Raw genomic sequence first — 21324 nt, forward strand, 5'->3', positions numbered from 1 at the left:
GGAGATGGGAATACACCGTTACGTAAAGTTTTTTAATTCCTGTCGCTTTATAAATCAATACTGGCAATTCAATGTTTAGTCTGTAAGGCTCTGTTCACACCTGCGGTATGCATTTTTTGTTCTCGGCACAGGAAACTTGGATTTATGTGGAGGATTGAGCTGGTATAGATGAATGACAAAAGGACGTGACCTCTTCCTTGTAAGGCTCTGTTCACACTTGTGTTCGGACATTCCATTTGCTGTTCTGTGTTCAAGCACAAAAGCAGGTGTGAACTTAGCTGTACCATGTGCTCACTGTCACCACAATCTGCTCAGGGACGCAGCACAGGAAGACTTCAAGCTTGATTCCGTATCCCACAATGCACCGCTCTGTGGGCGTTCTAGCCGCACTGCAGAACTCTATGATTTCCTTTATTACGATTGGACGCAGTGTTTATTTTACACTAGAGGCGGGGTCTTACAGATGTCCCGCCCCCTTCGTGCATGATTGGCTGCCCGCTCTGCGCGCTTTTCTCTGATTGGCTCAGTCTCACGTCGGTCAGAGAGAAGCGATGTGGAGGAAGGCAACAGTGTGATGACGTCACGGCCAAACTAAAGGAAGCGAGAAAAGTGAATGAAACGGGAGAAGGCGGCGAGTAACGGGCACAGGTGAGTGTGTGGCGGGCGAGGAGCAGCCACGGGTCGGTTGTGCTGGACCGGTCCACGCTGACCTCTTGCCACGGTGTGGAGACCTCAGGTGGTATCGGGGGGGCTGGCCACCTGCAGGGGCATGGGGTTACTCAGGAGAGGGGGGGGGGGGGGGGGGGTCTGTATAAGGGAGCGTGCTGGGTTTCCCAGGCAGGACTGCAGGGAGTCTGCAGGTTCCTGGGGCCTGGATGCGTGTATGACAATGGGAACCGCTCCAGATGTGACCCCAAAATAGTGTCTGTGCCCTTCTGTGTGTTACCAGGGGGAAATACAGAGGGTGCAGGATCTGGGGTCACACCCAGGCCCGAAGAGTCCCAAAGACCAATCTGTCAGCAGGTATTTGTCTGTAGTCTGAGAGCAGCATGACGTCAGAGCAGAGACCCTGATTCCAGCGATATATCACTTCCTGGGCTGCTGGCTGTAGTTTTTTCATAAAATCAGTTTTATCAGCAGGGGATTATCACTTGAGGACTAGTAACCCGCTGCCATGTAGTCCTTCATATTCATCAGCTCTGTATAACCCCCACCACTGATTGGCAGCTTTCTGCCTATGCACAGTATACACAGGACACTGCCAATCAGAGGTGTGGGCGGGGTTATGAAACATTTCTTCAAAACTACAGCAAGCAGCCCAGTAAGTGACACATCACTGGAATCAGGGTCTCTGCCCCTACATCATGTTGCTCTCAGAGCAAAAAAAACTGGTGAGAGATTCCCTTTAAACACCCTGATCACAATGGAGCGCTACTGATTCTTATCGCTCGGTAGAATTACGACTAACCTTAAAAAAGCATCAAGGACGTCCCAGCACCTGCTCTCCCCCTGTCTGATTACACACAGGAGAGGAGGGGGGTTCATGTGGTCCCCTGGAGCACCGCAGACGGGTGGTTCTCTCCATGGGAGCACAAGGACATTTGTTTAGGGATGGGGAAGTGACACTCTCCCCAAATACTGCAGATTATTTTTCGTTAATATCAGATATTTTTATTCGGGTTTTCTGTAGAAAACAAAACACAAAAGACGGCCGAACATAAGACCTGCACAAATAGTGATACATCCAGGCTTCTATCTAGTTGCTTAGTTATGGCATTGGTGTACAGATAGTGGAAACATTCATTATTATTTTTTTTATATACTTCCTTGGGGAAGGTGTTGGGGGGGGGGGGGGGTGACCATATTGTAAATATACATTTTCCTTCCTTTTATTGTCCGTGTAGCAGTTAAGGTTCTATTGACAGAAATGTCATAGACCAGGGAGCAAAGGTAAGTAAGTGGAATTTACTAATATACTTTTTATATCTGTGGGGGTTGCCCTGCCCTGATTGGCAGGTGTGGGAGTGCCACTCCACTTTTGGATTATGTTCAACACAGGAGTCTCCTGTGTCACCCCCTTACTGCACAGTGAAAGGGGGGGGGGTTAAGGTCTGGCTTCACACGACTTTTCTGAAAACTTTCCTACGTCTATCACATAATGGAGCCGATGGCGCTGTGCCCGAGGCCGGTACTTGTAGATTAGGGCATCTTTGTGATTAAATATATATTTGTAAACTCTGTATCTGATCTAAAGGTAATTTTTGAAAATTTCAGTCTCTTGTTAAAGGTCTCATAAAAAATGAGAAATGTTTGTAATAAAAGCCTTTTTTTTTTCCTTTATACCCCCCCAGAAGAGAACAGAATTTATTCTCTCATAATGGATCCTGAAGCAGATTCAGCTACAGAAATGAACGGGCAAGATGAAGTGGACAGTGAGCGGGAGGACAGTGTCAGTCAGTCGGACTCCGAGGAGGAGAGCTCTGGTCTGTGTTTGCCATGTTATTTATTACGTTGTACTTCTGTATATCTGGCTGGAAACTTCTGCTTTATAAAAAGATGTTCCAAATCCATCAGAGATTCTGCTCCTGGTTGTGACTGCTTTCCTGGTTACTTAATACAAGAAATGGCAGCCGGGAGGGAGTTGTACACATTTACACATGGTGGAGAGGGGGCTAAGTATCTAGAGTCTCAAGGAGGGAAGAGGAAAAAGGCTTTGGAATAGGAGGAAATAAGTGCATCCTGAACTCTCACCCACCCTAGAGAAAAATAAGAAAATTGGATCTTTATGCAAACTTCTTATCGGTGGTCATCAGAAAAAAAAATGAAGATTACAGACGGAAACTCCATTTTTATTAATCCCCGATAACATATGTCTTTAAGTTCCATTTCTGCCCTGGTCAAATATGTAGTTAAAAAAAAAAAAATTAAACTGGAGGGAAAAAATTTAAAAGGTGCACGCACACACCTATCCTAGGGTTTTGGAGCAGAAACAGAAACTTTCCAAACACTCCTTAAAAACTTGGATGCTGTGCCCTGAAAACTCTTCAGAAAAAAATAATTTAATATACAAATAATATAATTATTAGACGTCTTGGCATTAGGATATTTTTTTTTTTATTTGTGTCAATGAAATCTGGTGCATTGTATGAGACCGGTTATTGCAATCTTTCCTTTTAACAGATATGGATGACTTGGATTGTGAACGTCGTAGAAATGAGTGTCTTGATGAGATGTGCCATCTGGAAAAACAGTTCTCAGAACTGAAGGAAAAGTGAGTTTAAAAAAAAAAATAAAATAAAAAAAACTAGAAATACTGATAATTTATAAGCCAAAACCAGGAGTGGGTGATAAATGCAGAAGCGATGACGTGTTTCTATTAGACTTTTCCTCTGATTGTTCAACTCCTTGTTTTGGCTTATAAATACTGGTGTAAAATACTGAACGTGGCCTTAAGCTGATCGTAGACAGACTTTTGTCCATACAGAATCTATACAGAGTCCTACTGCAGATTAGGATTAGTTTTGATTATTCCCAGAGCTTGAATATTGTTCTACGTTAGTTTATTAACCCCCTTGGATTTGCAATGTATTACCATGACTGAGATATGGATGGATGTATTCTACTGAAATATATTGTCTCCAGATTATTTAAGGAACGATTAAGCCAGCTAAAAGCCAAATTGGAAGAGGTGACGTCCGGAAAAGCTTTGGAGTACATCAGTCCTCTTGCAGACTTACAGAAGAACATGAAAATCCGCATTGAAGTGGCAGGTAGCATCTTATTTCCATTCTGGTGCGGTCGCTGCCACCACTGGACAGATTTCTCCAGGAGTCATGTCTGTCTCTTATTTTAGGCATCTATAAGGGATTTTGTTTGGATGTCATCAAAAACCGATATGAATGTGAACTGCAGGGTGCAAAGCAACATTTAGAGGTAAGGAAGTCTTCTGCCTTTCTGTTTCCTCCACTTCCACAGGGTTCTCTGCAAATACCCTATGGGCAGGGGTCACCCCAGCTCTTCGCATTTAGACAGAGCTGGGGGAAAGGGAGAATGGCTTGAAAGTGCCAGAAATTGCATTTGTTTGCATAACTTCGTGCTGTGGCAAAAAAAAAAAATGCAACTTTTAATTTTTTTAATTACAAGAAATGTAGCAAAAATCTTTGAACCACCCCAAAGTCTTTTTAAAGGGAACCTGTCAGCAGGATTTTGCTAAGTAAACTACAGGCAGTGTCATGTTCGGGCTGCTGCACTGATTAAAATGATACCTGAAGTGAAGAAATCAGTCTTGTGGTTCTTGTGTAATCAGTGTTTTCAGTTTTGAGTTAATGATATACTCGTGCTCCGGGGCGGGCCTGTAGGCTGGTCTCATCTTGCGCTCTAGGCCAGATCAGACAGAAAACACGGGCCTTCCCCGAAGCACAAGTATGTTCCTCATCATAGAGACAGACAGCCAGCCAGGGTCTGCCTGAGTCTCTCTGAATATACTTGTGCTTCGGGGCGGGCCCGTGGGCAGGTATTTTCTTGCTGATCTGGCCTAGAGCACAAGATGAGACCTGCCTATAGGACTGCCCCGTAACACGAGCATATCATTAACTCAAAGCTGCAAACACTGATTACACAAGGCGGGTTTCTTCACCTCAGGTATCATATTAATCAGTGAAGCAGCTTCAACATGATGATGCCTGTAGCTTACTTGGCAAAATCATGCTGACAGGTTCCCTTTAAGATGCTGGTGGACCTGCTGAGTTTCTCAAAACAAAGACTTCTGAAAATCACCAGTGGTTTCTTTTCCTGAAGGTCTTTTTTTTTTCCTTTTTTCTTCCGCCTGTCAAACGGAAGAACGGTCAAGTCACTTTCAGACACTTCATGGCTTTCGCATCTTGAAGCGATTGAAAGAGGTGACCAAAGACTGACCATATGTACAAGTGCTTTTGACACTGCTGTGCATTAGGTTCATTCTTTGTATTGTGTTTTGTGCACTTACCCTTAACGTTTAATTTTCTTCTGTCTATTGGTTTGTTCAATTTGAGTTAAAGGGAATCTGTCAGTAGGATCAGCCCTCCTAAGCCATCTCTATCCTCATGTAGGTCATAGGAAGCTGAATAAAGTGATACCTTGATATCTGTGATCTGATGTCTTATTCCAGAGAAATGCATGTTTTTATTATATGTAAATGAGCTGTTAAGATCTATGGGCCGGACATGGATCTCTCTGAGAATCAGCCTCCAGAGCTGCTTATAAATGAAAGGGAGCATTACCAGTGTGAGACATGTAATGACTGACAGTCAGCTCTCCTGATCTCACTGCAGAGCTGTGTGTGATTATAACTGACACATCTGCAGGTTCCTCTCAGCTTCCATCTCACTGGCCAGCAGAGCTGTGAGAGCTGCAGCTGCTAACGTGTTTGTTTAGAGACAAAGCTCAGTTCTTCTCTTCTGTTACACATCTCGCACTGCTAATAAAACCTTCATTACTAGAATATCATATTCACTGTTATATCGTTCATTTACACATGTATTTTGCTGTTTCCAGAGTGAGAAGATCCTGCTGTTCGATAACATGCAGTGTGAGCTTCTAGAGCGGATCCAGAGGCTGGAGGAAGATCGGCAGAGCATCGACATTTCATCCGGTATGAAACCTCATCAGAGTATATTGTGTAAATACCGCCTTATATTGTACACTGATTTTTTTTGTAAGATACACTAATGCTTACTTGTACAGTTCCCACATGTATCCGACACTTGTGGGTGCTGTCACTCTGGAGGAATCGGGAAGGGCATGTGCTATAATGCTACTTTATGTGGAGAATGCCGGCTCGTGCCAGGCCAGCAGATTTTCCATTGATGGATGCTAACTGCTAGCGCTTCAATAGTTAAACAGTAAGAAAAACGGAGAGAAAATTGCATTAGAAAATAAACTAAAGAGGTTTCTCATCCTATGGGGCAGCATAGTCTTCACCCAGCATAAACAGCTTGCATGTTTTTCATTCATTAGAGTGGTGGGATGAAGAATTAAGGTCAAAACGAAGCCGCAGAAAATGGGATTCATTCCGATCTGAGAAGAAGAGGAGGGTCCCATTGGTTTCTGGTATCCTTTACATGATCTGCCGTATATTGTAAGTTTATCTAGTTTTGCTGGAACAGTAATAGTGTGTGATGGCAGAATCCTGACCCATCTACATCATTTGTTTTGCGTCAGCACAAAATGACTGTTCAAACCAAACACAGGCGCTCGGTGCACCCTTGACGTGGTGGCTGAATCGTTCAGTGCTCCCTTTCCATCAATCTACATCCTCCCCTGCCCCCTGTAAAGCCAGGGCCGTCAATCAAGAAAGAAGTGAGGAAATAAATACCTACTGAACTGCTCTACAGAGATAAGGGTGCGTCAAGCGCCTGTATATATGGACCATGGTGCTGGCTGTGGGGATCCAGACCCAAATTTGATAGCCACAAATGGAGGCTGTTGAGTTGGGGCCTGGAGAGCATTACGGATGTGTGAATTCAGCCTAACCTTTTTTAAGGTTGTCTGTGTGTCTTTTCTGTTTCTTTTGTTTGTTTTTTTTACTTTATTGGTCATGGTCAGCTAACTTAATGCTTTGAAGGGCCGGGCTTTTACAGATGCTGCATTATCAAATTTATTTAGACTTTTTTTTTGAGTGGGGGAGTGACTTTTTTTATTTTATTCTTTTAATTACGTGTTTTAACATCTTGTACTATACATCTAGGGATATGTTGGGTTGAGGAAGGACACCTTGGTATCCATGTCGACAGGCCTTCACTTCCGTGGCGGTTCACTGCGGTCAATAGTGAAGAAGATATAGTTGGTAGAAGACTGCTGGTTCCAGTGATTGGCAGCAGTGGTTAAAGTTACAGATATTTCTATTTTGGCTCATTGTATAAACGCTCTGCTAACATCGCTGTTCATTTCTGATCTCTATGTAAAGATGTAGTTCTCCTTGACTGTTACACTAGGTCCTTATATTGTATACATGCTGCGGGATTTGGATATCCTGGAGGACTGGACGGCTATCAAGAAGGTAACTGATCCGGTCTGTAATCTATATGTGCAGGGAATGTTGCTGCACATAACACTCATCCATGCAAATGTGATAACCCTTTGTATTAGATGACCGATCCTGGGAACATAATGAACACTTTTTTCCCCTTCTCCCATGACAGCACCACCTGAGAGAGGGTATCCGCCCACCAAGGACAGGAACCTACTGAATAAAAAGGCGGTACCTCTCCTCCGCATCAGTTTTGGTTCCTGTCCCTGATGGGAGCCTCACCAGGTGGTACCTCACGTACCTGGATTATGGACGGTGCGGCCTGGAGGCCGTGGAAGCAGCAGATGGTCCCTGTTTCCAGCCCGTCTGGCTGCTGCCCGGGTCTGCGGGTGGGGAGGAGGTGCTGTTTTTTTGGATTCCTCCCCGCGTGCGCCGGGGCCTGCGGCCGGGTCTGCGCCTCGCAAAGACTAACTGAGCGCGCCGGCCGGCAGGTCTTCCGGGCTGCGCACGTGGGGGTCGCGTCGCACCCTGTGACGGAGCGCGCCGGAAGTCCGGGCTGCGCACGCGCGGGGTGCTGACGCGCCCTATCACGGAGTGCGCCGGAAACCGGGTCTGCGCATGCGCGGGTGGGAAGCTGTCATCCCGCTGCAAGCGCGCCGGGTGCCGCTGGGCTGCGCACGCGCAGAGGCAGGTGGATCTGCGGGTAGCGTGCCAGCTGGCTAAAAAAATTTAAAAAAAAAAAAAAGAGATTTGAGATGAGCACGCTGCCGGAAGGGGAGGAGCCTAAAGGAGGTGGAGCCCTACTGCTTTTAAGGATGGGGAGCAATCAGGATGGCGGTGTCTGCATCCCCGCCATGATGGATGAGGAACCGCAGTCACCTGGGCAGCAGCTGTCACCGCCACAGGAAGTACAGCAGCAGCCACAGCCATCAAAGCAGCGCAAGCAGCTCAAACAAATGGAACGGGAATCTTCCCATCGACAAAGTCACAGCAGTGAGGGGCGTACGAGTTCCGGCAAGACTGGTCAGAAAAGACTTCGTCAGTCCACCTCCGCCAGATGGGAGCCCTCATGTGAACGGCAACCACCGCCTCCGGTACCCTAGTCTGAACGGCAGTGTGGTGAATGATCTTCGTGAAAGTCTCACCTTGAATAATGTGCTCTTCTCTCTCTCTCTCTTTTCCTCCTTCTTCTCCTTTTATTTCTTGGGGCAGGAGGCAAAGAAGTGTAGTGCTAAAAGTAAAAACAGGGAGTGTGCTTTATGCAAAATCGGTCTTCCCACCTTCTATGCCAAAAACCTATGCTCGGACTGTATTCAGAAAACCATTGCAGAGGAGTCCCCCAGGTTTTCTTTAGAATTAAAGGATCTAATCCAGACAGAGGTCAGAGAGTCTTTAAGAGGCTTAACCTCACTCAAAAAGAAGAAGCGAAAACTAGTTTCTTCAGAATCAGAGGAATCAGTGGAGTCCCGTTTTACGAGAGAACTGCCTTCCTCCTCTAATCACTCCTCATCGTCATCGGAGTCTTCGGATGATGATGGGGGGGGCAGACCTTGTTTTTCGGTTGATAATACTGAGAGAGTAGTTAAAGCCGTCAGAGGGACTATGGGTATTACCGATACCAAAGTGCCCAGAACAGTCCAGGATGTTCTGTTCGGGGGCTTAGACCAAAGGAGGAGACGCTCATTCCCGGTCAATGACAGGATTAAATCTCTGATAGAAAGGGAATGGAAGAAACCGGAGAGGAAGGGTCAGCTGCCGTCATCCTCCAAGCGGAGGTACCCCTTTGAGGATGAGGATGCGGCTAAATGGGACAAAACCCCTAAGATTGACGTGGCCATTTCAAAATCTTTAAAAAAATCCACTCTGCCCTTTGAGGATTTAGGAGCCTTAAAAGACCCGCTGGATAAAAAAGCGGAGTCCTTCCTTAAGCAAACCTGGGAGTCGTCAGCAGGGGCCCTTAAACCGGCAGTAGCAGCGACCTGCACTGCTAGATCTATGATGATCTGGCTTCAACAATTGGAAGACCAGATCAGGGGGAATGTGTCCAGGGAGAAAATTCTATCAGACCTTCCTCTTGTGCAGGGAGCGGCTGCATTCCTGGCAGATGCATCGGCAGATTCAGTTAGGCTGGCTGCCCGGTCTGCAAACCTCTCTAATGCAGCCCGTAGGGCGCTATGGCTCAAGAGCTGGCCAGGAGATGTGCAGTCAAAGTCTAAACTGTGCTCAATCCCTTGTGAGGGGGACTTCTTGTTCGGCAAAGGTCTAGATGACATCCTAGATAAAGCCGCAGACAAAAAACATGGATTTCCCACGGTGTCTGGTTCCCGATTTAACAGTTCCTTTCGGAAGAGAAAATACAGCCGCAGTAAAGCTCCCAGAGACCAAGGTAGCTGGAAAGACCGAAAGCCGTATAGCAGAGGCTTCATGTTTGGGGGTCCCTCCTCCGAGAATAAGAAAGCCCCTAAGTGACAGTCCCCCCCCCAGGTGGGGGGGAAGATTGTCCCACTTCCTGCCTGCCTGGAAGGAAATTTCATCCAATTCTTGGATCTTAGGGATAATCAGGAGGGGGCTCACATTAGAGTTCAAAAGCAGGCCCAAGAACACTGTCAAAATATCAGCCCCCAGAGGTTTAGCGGAACAGATAGCCTTACAGCAGGAAGTTCTCTCTCTGCTCATGAAAGAAGTTCTGGTGGAAACACCTGCACCCGAGCAAGGAAGAGGATTCTATTCGACCCTCTTCCTAATAAAGAAGCCAGACTGCTCCTTCAGGACCATTGCGAACTTAAAGAGACTGAACGACCATTTAATCTACAGGCCTTTCAAGATGGAAACAATAAAATCGGCCATAAAGATGTTATTTCCGGACTGTTTTATGTGCGTCCTCGATCTGAAGGATGCCTACTACCACGTCCCGATTTTGCCAGATCATCAACAGTTTCTAAGAGTAGCTGTACAATTCGGCAGGCACGTAAGGCATTTTCAGTTCGCAGCTCTTCCCTTTGGCATTTCCATGGCGCCGAGAGTCTTCACAAAAATCATTCTGGATGTCACAGCGCACTTGAGGGAAAGAGATATTTTGGTCATCCCTTATCTGGACGACTTCTTAGTAGTGGGCAGATCAAGTCAACTCTGTGCTCTAGCCCTGGCGGACGTCATGGCCAGTCTAAGACGCCTAGGTTGGCTGTTAAATCTGGAGAAGTCAAGGCTGGAACCAAAGAGGGTTCAGTCTTTCCTGGGTCTCATTCTGGACTCAGAAAACCAAATCTGTCTTCTGCCAGAGGAAAAGAAACTGAAGATCAGATCCCTAACATCTCAGGTTGTCAGCAATCCGACCATGACCCTGAGGAGTGCAATGTCTCTGTTGGGTACAATGACGTCTTGCATCCCGGCGGTTCAGTGGGCCCAGCACCATTCCAGATGTCTTCAACAGGAGATTCTGGCAGCGGACAGGCGGCTCAAAGGTCGCCTGAATGGGAAAATATCTCTTCCAGATGTTGTGATCAACTCCCTGGACTGGTGGACATCTCCGGTCAACCTATCTTTGGGGGTTCCTTGGACCTTCCAGGTGTCGGATACAATTACAACAGACGCAAGTGCGGAAGGTTGGGGAGCTCACCTAAGGGATCGTTCTGTACAAGGCCTCTGGTCGGACAGCGAGACAAGTCTCTCTTCCAACATGAAAGAGCTGTTGGCAGCCAGAAACGCGCTAAAAGAATTCAGTTCTGTTCTTCAGGGTCCTCACGTCAGGATAATGTCAGACAACAGATCAACAGTCGCCTACATCAATCATCAGGGGGGTACCAGGTCTCTCCCTCTGATGTTAATAGCGGATCAGATCTTCAGGTTTGCCGAGAGTCGGCTGGTTACGCTCTCGGCACTGCATATAAAAGGGGAAGAAAACATAAAGGCCGATTTCTTGAGTCGTCACATCTTGAAACAAGGAGAGTGGGAGTTGAATCCAGCCGTTTTTCAGCAGATTGTGGATCGGTGGGGACAGCCCCAGATAGATCTGTTTGCAAACAGACACAATCGGAAGACCGAAACCTTTTGCTCCCTGAATCCAAAAGAGGGGGCGTTTGCGGTGGACGCACTGCAGATTCAGTGGGATTTCACTCTAGCTTATGCCTTTTCCCCCTTTAGTACTGATCCCTACTATCCTGAGGAAGATCCGAGAGGAACGGGCGAGGGTTATATTGATCGCCCCGTTCTGGCCCAAGAGACCATGGTTCACTTGGATGAAGAGAATGTCCCAAGCAGATCCATGGGTTCTTCCGGACATCCCGGATCTCCTCAGGCAGGGCCCAGTCTGTCATCCCCAAAGAGCGGGCCTGCATTTGACTGCTTGGATTTTGAGAGGTCGCTATTGACGCAAAGGGGGTTTTCTCCGGATCTTGTTACTACCCTTCTAGCAAGTAGAAAGCAGATAACAACTAGAATCTATGGTAGAACCTGGGCTAAGTTCTTGTCTACCTCGGGTCAGTCTGCCAAAGGGAGGATTCCTATTGAGGCCATACTAGAATTTCTCCAGAAGGGGTTAAACATGGGACTAGCCACCAGTACTCTTAAGGTACAGGTATCGGCTCTGGGGGCACTGTATAATTATGACTTGGCAGCAAATAGATGGATCATTAGATTTATTAAAGCCTGTCATAGATCCAGACCTATTCCTGTTCCAAGAATGCCTCCTTGGGACCTTAATTTAGTTCTGGAAGCATTAACCAAACCTCCCTTCGAGCCCTTAGAGAAGGTTTCAGAAAAAATCTTAACTTTAAAGACTGCGCTATTGGTGGCCCTGACATCAGCTCGTAGAGTCAGTGACTTACACGCACTATCCGTTAACCATCCATTCACTCAAGTATGTATGGATAGAGTAATCTTAAGACCAGACCCGGCCTATCTTCCAAAGGTAGCCTCCAAGTTCCATAGGACGCAAGTAATCACTCTCCCTTCCTTCTATCCTAATCCTAGGGATTCTGAGGAACATAAGCTTCACACCTTAGATGTTAAGAGGGTGTTAGTCCAGTATTTGGAAGTGACAAAAGCCTGGAGAAAGAGTGACGCTTTATTTATATCCTTTCAGGGGGCTAGGAAAGGACTTAAGGTTACAAGGGGGACCATAGCTAGATGGGTCAGGGATACTATTACCTTAGCCTACTCTTCTAGCAATCTGCCGGTTCCTGAGAACCTGAAGGCCCATTCCACCAGAGCGGTAGCTGCTTCCTGGGCTGAGAAGGCGGATGTGCCCATCGACATTATATGTAAGGCGGCAACTTGGTCATCCCCCGCTACATTTTACAAACATTACCGTCTTGACCTTTCCTCTTCTACTGATCTGTCCTTTGGTAGAAGGGTGTTGCAAGCGGTGATCCCTCCCTCTGGTATTTGATCTCTATAAATCTCTCAGGTGGTGCTGTCATGGGAGAAGGGGAAAAGATCCTAGTTACTTACCGGTAACGGGATTTTACAGAGCCCATGACAGCACCCTATTAATTCCCTCCCCTTTATCACTGTGGTGTGCACTTTTTTTAAGGTGTTTAGTACATATGTTGAGGTGGTGGTTATGTATTAACCTGTCTTCGGAGGCCCTCTCATGCTCTGAAACAAAACTGATGCGGAGGAGAGGTACCGCCTTTTTATTCAGTAGGTTCCTGTCCTTGGTGGGCGGATACCCTCTCTCAGGTGGTGCTGTCATGGGCTCTGTAAAATCCCGTTACCGGTAAGTAACTAGGATCTTTTTTTTTTTTTTTTTTTTTTTAAACTATACCCTCATGCGAGCATTATAGGGTGTATGTAAAAAAAAATCCTCATTTGAGTACAAAAAAAATGAAAAAAATCTCATCACTGTCCTGCCTCCTCTAAAGAATAGTCTCCAAAGTTCAAACTATTTAATATCAAATTTAACCTATATGGAAAATGCTGTATAGGGCGGGAATGCCAAAACTGCTGTTTTTCAGTTGATGCCCCCAAAAAAGTAAAACAAAAAAAATAATAACTTTTATCAAGTGATCTAAGTCTGTGAATGCTCAGTAATGGCCTGACATGTTTGCTATGACAGATGTCGTACCCTTCAGCTATTACTTTTTCAACATCAAGTCTGATATGGACAGGAGAGAAGCTGTGGGGTCACGGGACCCTGCGCTGGGATCCTGTCTAGTAGGATTTACTTGGCTGAGAAACCTGGAGAAATACAGGTCTGCCGGGAAGCGAAATGCAATTACAGTGCAGATTTTACTTCTTACCCACCCACCTAAAGAGATTGTCATCAGAAAATGAAAAAATTTTTTGTGTTGAATGGATAGAAATATAGCCATTTTCACACCTGCTACTGGATGTGTTTTTTTTTTTTTTTTTTTTTTTTTAAATCTATCTTCCTGATGTTTCAGGAAATAACACATGTACATAGCCACAGTGGGCCGGACTCTGTCCTTTCTATTGAAGCATTTAATGAGCGTGTGCAAAGGTCATTGTGAAGGGAGGGGGTGCTGTGACATTGCCTATTGTGATTGCTGTGTATAGAGGTGTCATTGTATTCCTGCCTTTGATAAGGCGCCTGCTGAAAACTCTTCCCGAACAGATGGGAAATATACGTTTACAAAAAAAAAAAATCCCTGTGGCAAGTGTGAAAAAATACAGGATTGATCATTTTTGAAGGAGGCCCTACCGCCACTATTCTCTCCAGTATTTAAGTTACTAAACCGCCGTAATGGGAGTTTCACAACCTCAGCGTTGTCCATAAAAACCCCTACCCGAACTTTATTCCAAAGTTTATTTTTTTTGTACCAGAACTTCAACCAGAACCCGAACCCCATTGAAAACGGTGAGGACCCAAACTTTTGAGGCAGAAAACTTTTGCTCTGTCTCTTTCTTTCTCTTATCCCGGAACTTTGAACATTGCAATGGAGGTCATAGACTTTCTTAACACCTCCATTTTTCTTCTTATGTGTTTTCCCATTATTATGCATGTAAAGGTCTGTTGTTTGGATTCACTTTGGTTTTTTTTGTTTTTTTTTTTGCTTCCTTCTCAGGCCAAAGCATCCGTTTCCCCACAAAAGCGAAAATCTGACGGTAAGGAAACGTGTGACATGGTGCTACTGACCTGAGCTCAGTCTTCATTTCTAAACATCGAGCGGAGTCCTTTTGATAGTTATGTCACAAATCTTTTAAGGGGAATCTGTCATCAGATATTTGCTCTGCCCATCTGAGTGCAGCATAATTTAGGGACAGAGACCTTGATTCCAGCGATGTGTCACTTACTGTGCTGCTTGCTGCAGTCTAGATAAAATCACTTGTTATATCAGCAAGAGATTATCACTAGAGGACTAGATGTGATCTCTGTGCTCCCGGCACTGATTGGCAGCTTTTCTGCCTATGCACAGTGTACACACAAAGCTGGCAATCTGTGGTGTGGGTTGGGGTTATACAGGTCTCAGCATTCAGAGAACTGCTAGATCTGCAGCAATTTTTTTTTCCTTAATATAACGACACCTGAGAAATAGGTGAAAATAACATAAAATGTAAGGACAAACCTAAAGGTGAATTCCCAAGTTTTTGTGTTTCGGAAATTTCTACGATTGCTTCCTTGTATCTGTATGGGGAGGTTTCTGACGAAAGGACTATTGCAAGAACTTTCCACAACAAATGTGCATTAACCCTGATAGTACCAAGGGTTTGTGAATGACTGATTATCTATGTGGGGGGTGGATATGGGCAGGACCCCAGTATATGCTCCCTTCCTATATGTATTGTGCTGACTGGCAGAGGAAGCCTTAGCAAACTCCTTGTGTTTGTGGCACAGAAAGCCAATGTCTTTGAGAACTATAGTAGAACTTGACGATCTCATGCAACATTATGAAACATTGGTGACAAAATTTAAATGCCACCCATGTCTGTTGTGATGAGGCCGGTGAATTCCAGCATATTGGAGTAGAAGGAGATCCCTCTTTACTGCTTTAAACAGTTGTTACTTTAATATATTTTACTTTTATTAAAGGTTTGTTTGTTTTCTTGGTCATCTTAGGAATAAAAGGTGAAAAGCAGCATTTTAGTGCTCGTTGTGAAGACGGCTGCCTGTATTATGAAGGAGAAAGCTTTACCAAGGGAGAAGCCATTATTCTTGACATGAAAGATGAACCACCTTCACAGTAAGGAATTCTGTTTCTTTTCTTGAGGCAGTCACTTTTTTGCTTGGTTTGTTGTTAGGTTTCAATGTAAAACAAATATAAATTCTAAACAGTTTGAGAAACTAAAGGCTCCATAATGCACAATGCCTTTTCAAAGCTTTCGAATTGGCTTGTTAAAGGGAACCTGTCACGTCCTAGCTGCCCTCTAGACTGCCCCCATAGCGTTGTTAGTGATGCAGTGTGCATCACTAACAAGCTGTTTTCATGAAAATTGGTGCAGCTATAATTTTATAACTTTTATTATACACTGCTCAAAAAAATAAAGGGAACACTCAAATAACACATCCTAGATCTGAATGAATGAAATATTCTCATTGAATACTTCTGTACAAAGCTGAATGTGCTGACAACAAAATCACACAAAAATCATCAATGGAAATCAAATTTATTAACCAACGGAGGCCTGGATTTGGAGTCACCCCCAAAATTAAAGTGGGAAAAACACACTACAGGCGGATCCATCTTTGATGTAATGTCCTTAAAACAAATCAAAATGAGGTTCAGTATTGTGTGTGGCCTCCACGTGCCTGTATGACCTCCCTACAATGCCTGGGCATGCTCCTGATGAGGTTGCGGATGGTCTCCTGTGGGATCTCCTCCCAGACCTGGACTTAAGCATCCGCCAACTCCTGGTCAGTCTGTGGTGCAACGTGACATTGTGGATGGAGCAAGACGTGATGTCCCAGATATGCTCAATCGGATTCAGGTCTGGGGAACGGGCGGACCAGTCCATAGCCTCAATGCCTTCATCTTGCAGGAACTGCTGACACTCCAGCCACATGAGGTCTGGCATTGTTCTGCATTAGGAGGAACCCAGAGCCAACGGTACCAGCATATGGCTTCACAAGGGGTCTGAGGATGTCATCTCGGTACCTAATGGCAGTCAGGCTACCTCTGGCGAGCACATGGAGGGCTGTGCGCCCTTCAAAGAAATGCCACCCCACACCATTACTGACCCACTGCCAAACCGGTCATGCTGAAGGATGTTGCAGGCAGCAGATCGCTCTCCACGGCGTCTCCAGACTCTGTCACATGTGCTCAGTGTGAACCTGCTTTCATCTGTGAAGAGCACAGGGCGCCAGTGGCGACTGTGCCAATCCTGGTGTTCTGTGGCAAATGCCAAGCGTCCTGCACGGTATTGGGCTGTGAGCACAACCCCCATCTGTGAACGTCGAGCCCTCATACCACCCTCATGGAGTCAGTTTCTAACTGTTTGTGCAGACACATGCACATTTGTGGCCTGCTGGAGGTCATTTTGCAGGGCTCTGGCAGTGCTGCTCCTGTTCCTCCTTGCACAAAGGTGGAGGTAGCGGTCCTGCTGCTGGGTTGTTGCCCTCCTACGGCCCCCTCCACGTCTCCTGGTGTACTGGCCTGTCTCCTGGTAGTGCCTCCAGCCTCTGGACACTACGCTGTCAGACACCGCAAACCTTCTTGCCACAGCTCACATTGATGTGCCATCCTGGATGAGCTGCACTACCTGAGCAACTTCTGTGGGTTGTAGAGTCCGTCTCATGCTACCTTGAGTGTGAAAGCACAACCAACATTCAAAAGTGACCAAAACATCAGCCAGAAAGCATTGGTACTGAGATGTGGTCTGTGGTCCCCACCTGAAGAACCACTCCTTTATTGAGTGGGTCTTGATAATTGCCAATAATTTCCATCTATTGTCTATTACATTTGGACAACAGCATGTGAAATTGATTGTCAATCAGTGTTGCTTCCTAAGTGGACAGTTTGATTTCACAGAAGTTTGATTTACTTGGAGTTATATTCTGTTGTTTAAGTGTTCCCTTTATTTTTTTTTTGAGCAGTGTATACAAAATATAAATATATATTATATATATATATATATATATATATATATATATATATATATATATATATATATATATATATATATATATATATATATATATATTCTATAGAGATATATAATTTTAGTTATTTTTTCTTTTAATTACTAATTATATATATATATATATATATATATATATATATATTAGTAATTAAAAGAAAAACATATATATACACCCTTTTTATATATTTATTACATATTAATAGACATTTATTTAATATAGAAAGGGAAAAAAGTTTAGACACCTCCTGTTTTGTACAGCTGACTTTTCAGCAGTCACATTAGGTTATTACCTTTCATTCTAATATTAACTAAAGTAAAAAAAAAAAAAAAAACTTTACTATATAAAAAAGTAAAGTGTTCCTATGCCCCGGAGTGTGTTGTGGGTCTTTTGGTTTGCATTTCTCTTTTTGATGCGCTCCTCTTGTCTGCAGGGCGGTGATCACAGCAGTAAGCACAGGAGAAGTCTGGCTGAGGCGAGGAGACAGCAGCAAAACAAAGATCTACGTTTCACAACTGCAGAAAGGCAAATACTCAGTGAGAAGGGCAGGGAAATGAGCGCGGCCTCACTCTGACTGCGGCGCGGCTGAAGAGCGATCCTCTACAACGTGGCGATCACCATAGAATGTAATGTGCAGAGTTAGAGCGCTGTGTTCATGTTGGGAATTAATCTAGCATTGAGGTGTGTGGAGTGAATGGTGTGAATTGTGTGCTAATGGATTTATAGAGCTTCAACTAGGACACTCTGTGTGGCTGGACAGTGGTGAATGAACAGAAGTTTTCAGATATAGTATATAAATATTTTCCTATATACTTTTTTTTTTTTGCACAAAATAAATGTATTTTTTTATATCCATTAATTTAGTAGACAATAAAGTCTTTTGGCAAATGACCCTTTTTTGGCTATAAATATATATATATATATATTTTTTTTTTTTTGTGAAATTATTCCACAGCTAAGAAACAGCTAACAGCTTATTCCACAGTTAAGAAAATATTAACTAGCAAGTTTCTTAATTTAGCAAAGTCTTAAGGGGGGGTTACAAACTGAGGTTTTCTTTTTTCTCTTAGAAAAATTTTGCAGAGTTTCTGCTCCAAAAACTCCACAGAATAAAAGAAAAAAAGAACTTCAAAAACGCACCTTAATAAATCAGCATCATCATTCATTCAAGGTAGCAGTGGCATGATGCCAGAGGTGGGTGGGTGGAGTAGTATTCGGCAAGCTCCTGGCAGCAATGATATGATATAAGTAGGGATGAGCGGACCCGTGGAAGTTCGGGTTCAACCGAACTTTAGTCTAAATTTCGGTTCAGGTGCCAGAACTGTACCTGAACCCGAACCCCATAACAAATCAATGGGGACCCAGACTTTGGAGCTGGAAAATCTCTCTCGTTCAGGTTTGCACCTCCTGTAATGATAAGCTAATGAGAGGACAAGGAGGGGAGGGGGCCTATTCATGTTGTCCAACCACTTATATGCCACAGGCAGTAGTGAAAAATAAAAACTCCCAGTGCATTTCTATACACTCCCTGACAGAAGTCGCTTATCCATGTTATGTAAATGAAAGCTTATAACCGGACGTTAAATTCATCCATTGTTTTTATAAATTACTCTTTTGAAAGCTGAAACCCTCCCAAATTTGGTTTAGGTTAAGAAAATAAATTGGCAACAATGCTGAAATATTGATCATTTAATGAACACAGAATGGTCAGATTTTGGCAAGACATAAGTTTTGTCGCCCACAGAAAGTAATGTGATATTCTAACAAATAATTATCTTAAAATACAAATATATGTTGCATAACATTGGTGAATGAAGTTGTGGTGCTAGTAGAGTCATATTTAATATTTTGTGTGACTTCCATGAGCTTGAAGGACTGAATCCATGCGGTTCAACAATGATTCATACAATTTATTAATGAAGTCATCAGGAATAGCAGAGAATGCCGTCTTACATGCCTCCCAGAGTTCATCTAGATTCTTTGGTTTTGTCTTCCAAGCTTCCTCCTTCATCCTACCCCAAACATGCTGAATGATGTTCATGTCTGGTGACTGGGCTGGCCAGTCCTTGAGCACCTTGATCTTCTTTGCCTGGAGGAACTTTGTTGTAGAGATGGATGTATGAGATGGAGCACCATCCTGCTGCTGAATTTGACCCCTTTTATGATTTGGAATGTAAGAGGTAGCTAATACTTCTTGATATTTTAGGCTATTAATATTGCCTTCCACCTTGCAGATGTTTCGCACACCCCCATACTGAATGTAACCCCAGACCATGATCTTTCCACCACCAAATGTAACTTTTCTGGGTGTATTTTGGATCCATACGGGCTCCAGTAGGTCTCCTGCAGTATTTGCGGCGGCTGTGGTGTAATTCTACTGAAGATTCATCAGAGAAATCCACCTTCTGACACTTTTCCTGTGTCCACCTGTTTAGCAGGCTGTGGGACTTTGCAAATGCCACACGGGTTTTTATTTGCCTTTTGTTTAGTGTTGGCTTCTGGGCACTGATTCGACCATGGAGGCCATTTCGAGACAGAATCCTACAAACTGTTCTAGTTGACACAGGGACTTGAGGTGACCAGGCCTGTTGGAGCTCTGCTGCAGTGGAAGAGGGACTTGCTTTGGATTTTCTAACCAACAAACGTTCCTCCTGAGCAGTTGTCTTGTGGGGTCTGCCGGACCTCAGCTTGTCAAACACATCTCCAGTCTCTTCTAATCTTTTTTTAATTCTTTGTACTTGACGCTGAGACACATTAAAGGTGGCAGCCACCTCTGCAGTGGATCTGGTCTTCAGCCTCTTGATAATCAAGGCTTTGGTCGCAGGGTGGATGTTTGGCATGTTGTCAGAGCTCAAGTTGCAGTTCAAGTGAAGGTCGCAGGGTGCTGGGTTTCTTTTTATACACACCCACTAATTAATCGATCATTTACTGAGCACTGGTGAGGATGTAAACTAGGATTATATGACCAGGCGACAAAACTTTTGTCTTGCCAAAATCTGACCATTCTGTGTTTGATTAAATGATCAATATTTCAGCATTGATGCCAACTTATTTTCTTATTATTTCCTAAACCAAATTTTGGGAGGGTTTCAGCTTTCAAAATAGTAATTTATAAAACCAATGGATGAATTTAGCATCAGGTTATAAGCTTTTATTTACATAACATGGATAAGCGACATAATTTTCTTGGAGGGGGTGGGGTAATACACTCCCTGACAGAAGTTATTTTTTTCACATTTAGTATGTTAGACAGTTTTCGTGCTTTGTAAGGGCAGGTGTAGACCCCTCTTCTCGTATTCTCTGATCTAAGAAAAAATGTCCGATTTATGCAGATCAGGCTGATCAGGGGGGGGGGGGGGGGAATCAGTGTTTGTTTGTTTTTTTCTCTCTCCCACCTTCTCCAGTCTGTCAGTGAAAATCGGACAGCACTCTAGCATCATATGTGCGGTCCAATGTTTTCCATAGACTTGCATTGCTGATTATGATCCGACACTCAGCTCAAAATCGGGTATGTCAACGCCTAAAGTTTAGTGGTTTACTGGGAAAGGGGTGTGACCTAATGTGCGACACAACATATAATTTTGGCCACACTAAGTAAGCCAGCTAATAGGGGGGTGTACACTTGGCGGTTCATGTGGTCTGGTAAATCTGATAAATATGGAGTATTTTAACACAGTCTAGTCTAAGTTTTCACTGGCTAAGAATTGGATAGTACTAAACTTGGCCCAATGAGGTTTTTTGATCCAGTGGTTGATTAACCAGTGATGTTACCAAGACACCCGAAAATCGATGCTGTGGAAGGTGCTGAGTGACTTGATTGGTAAGTTCAGAGACGCAGCACCCCTGAGTGTCCCTGGCCTGAAGATACCGTTACCGCCCCTGAGATTCCCTGGCCTGAAGATGCCGTTACCGCCCCTGAGCTTCCCTGGCCTGAAGATGCCGTTACCGCCCCTGAGCTTCCCTGGCCTGAAGATGCCGTTACCGCCCCTGAGCTTCCCTGGCCTGAAGATGCCGTTACCGCCCCTGAGCTTCCCTGGCCTGAAGATGCCGTTACCGCCCCTGAGCTTCCCTGGCCTGAAGATACCGTTACCGCCCCTGAGCGTCCCTGGCCTGAAGATACCGTTACCGCCCCTGAGCGTCCCTGGCCTGAAGATACCGTTACCGCCCCTGGGTGGCCCTGGCCTGAAGATACCGTTACCGTCCCTGAGCTTCCCTGGCTTGAAGATACCTTTCTTCTTGGGTAGTAGTTCCATTAAACTGCAATTAGTTTTATCACAGACCC

General features: G+C 44.6%; 1 protein-coding gene across 1 annotated transcript; it reads left to right on the forward strand.

Annotated features, from left to right (window-relative positions):
• Nucleotides 1-493: 493 nt before the first annotated feature.
• On the forward strand, nt 494-17933 carry BRMS1 (BRMS1 transcriptional repressor and anoikis regulator). Its single transcript, XM_073658424.1, has 11 exons — nt 494-648; nt 2352-2483; nt 3181-3271; nt 3643-3770; nt 3854-3933; nt 5533-5629; nt 5995-6087; nt 6972-7036; nt 14032-14071; nt 15024-15147; nt 17476-17933. The coding sequence occupies exons 2-11, from the start codon at nt 2378-2380 to the stop codon at nt 17597-17599; spliced, it is 948 nt and encodes a 315-aa protein (XP_073514525.1). The 5' UTR covers nt 494-648; nt 2352-2377; the 3' UTR covers nt 17600-17933.
• The last annotated feature ends 3391 nt before the right edge of the window (nt 17934-21324 follow it).

Source organism: Phyllobates terribilis, unplaced genomic scaffold (assembly GCF_046119375.1).
Source record: "Phyllobates terribilis strain yellow unplaced genomic scaffold, ASM4611937v1 Scaffold_13__5_contigs__length_258822181, whole genome shotgun sequence".
NCBI lineage: Eukaryota > Metazoa > Chordata > Amphibia > Anura > Dendrobatidae > Phyllobates > Phyllobates terribilis.

Coding starts and splice junctions, on each gene's coding strand:
- BRMS1 (XM_073658424.1), top strand. CDS start 2,378: ATGGATCCTGAAGCAGATTCAGCTACAGAAATGAACGGGCAAGATGAA. Junction 7,037..14,031: donor ACTGGACGGCTATCAAGAAG/GTAACTGATCCG, acceptor CTTCCTTCTCAG/GCCAAAGCATCCGTTTCCCC. Junction 15,148..17,475: donor AAAGATGAACCACCTTCACA/GTAAGGAATTCT, acceptor TCTTGTCTGCAG/GGCGGTGATCACAGCAGTAA.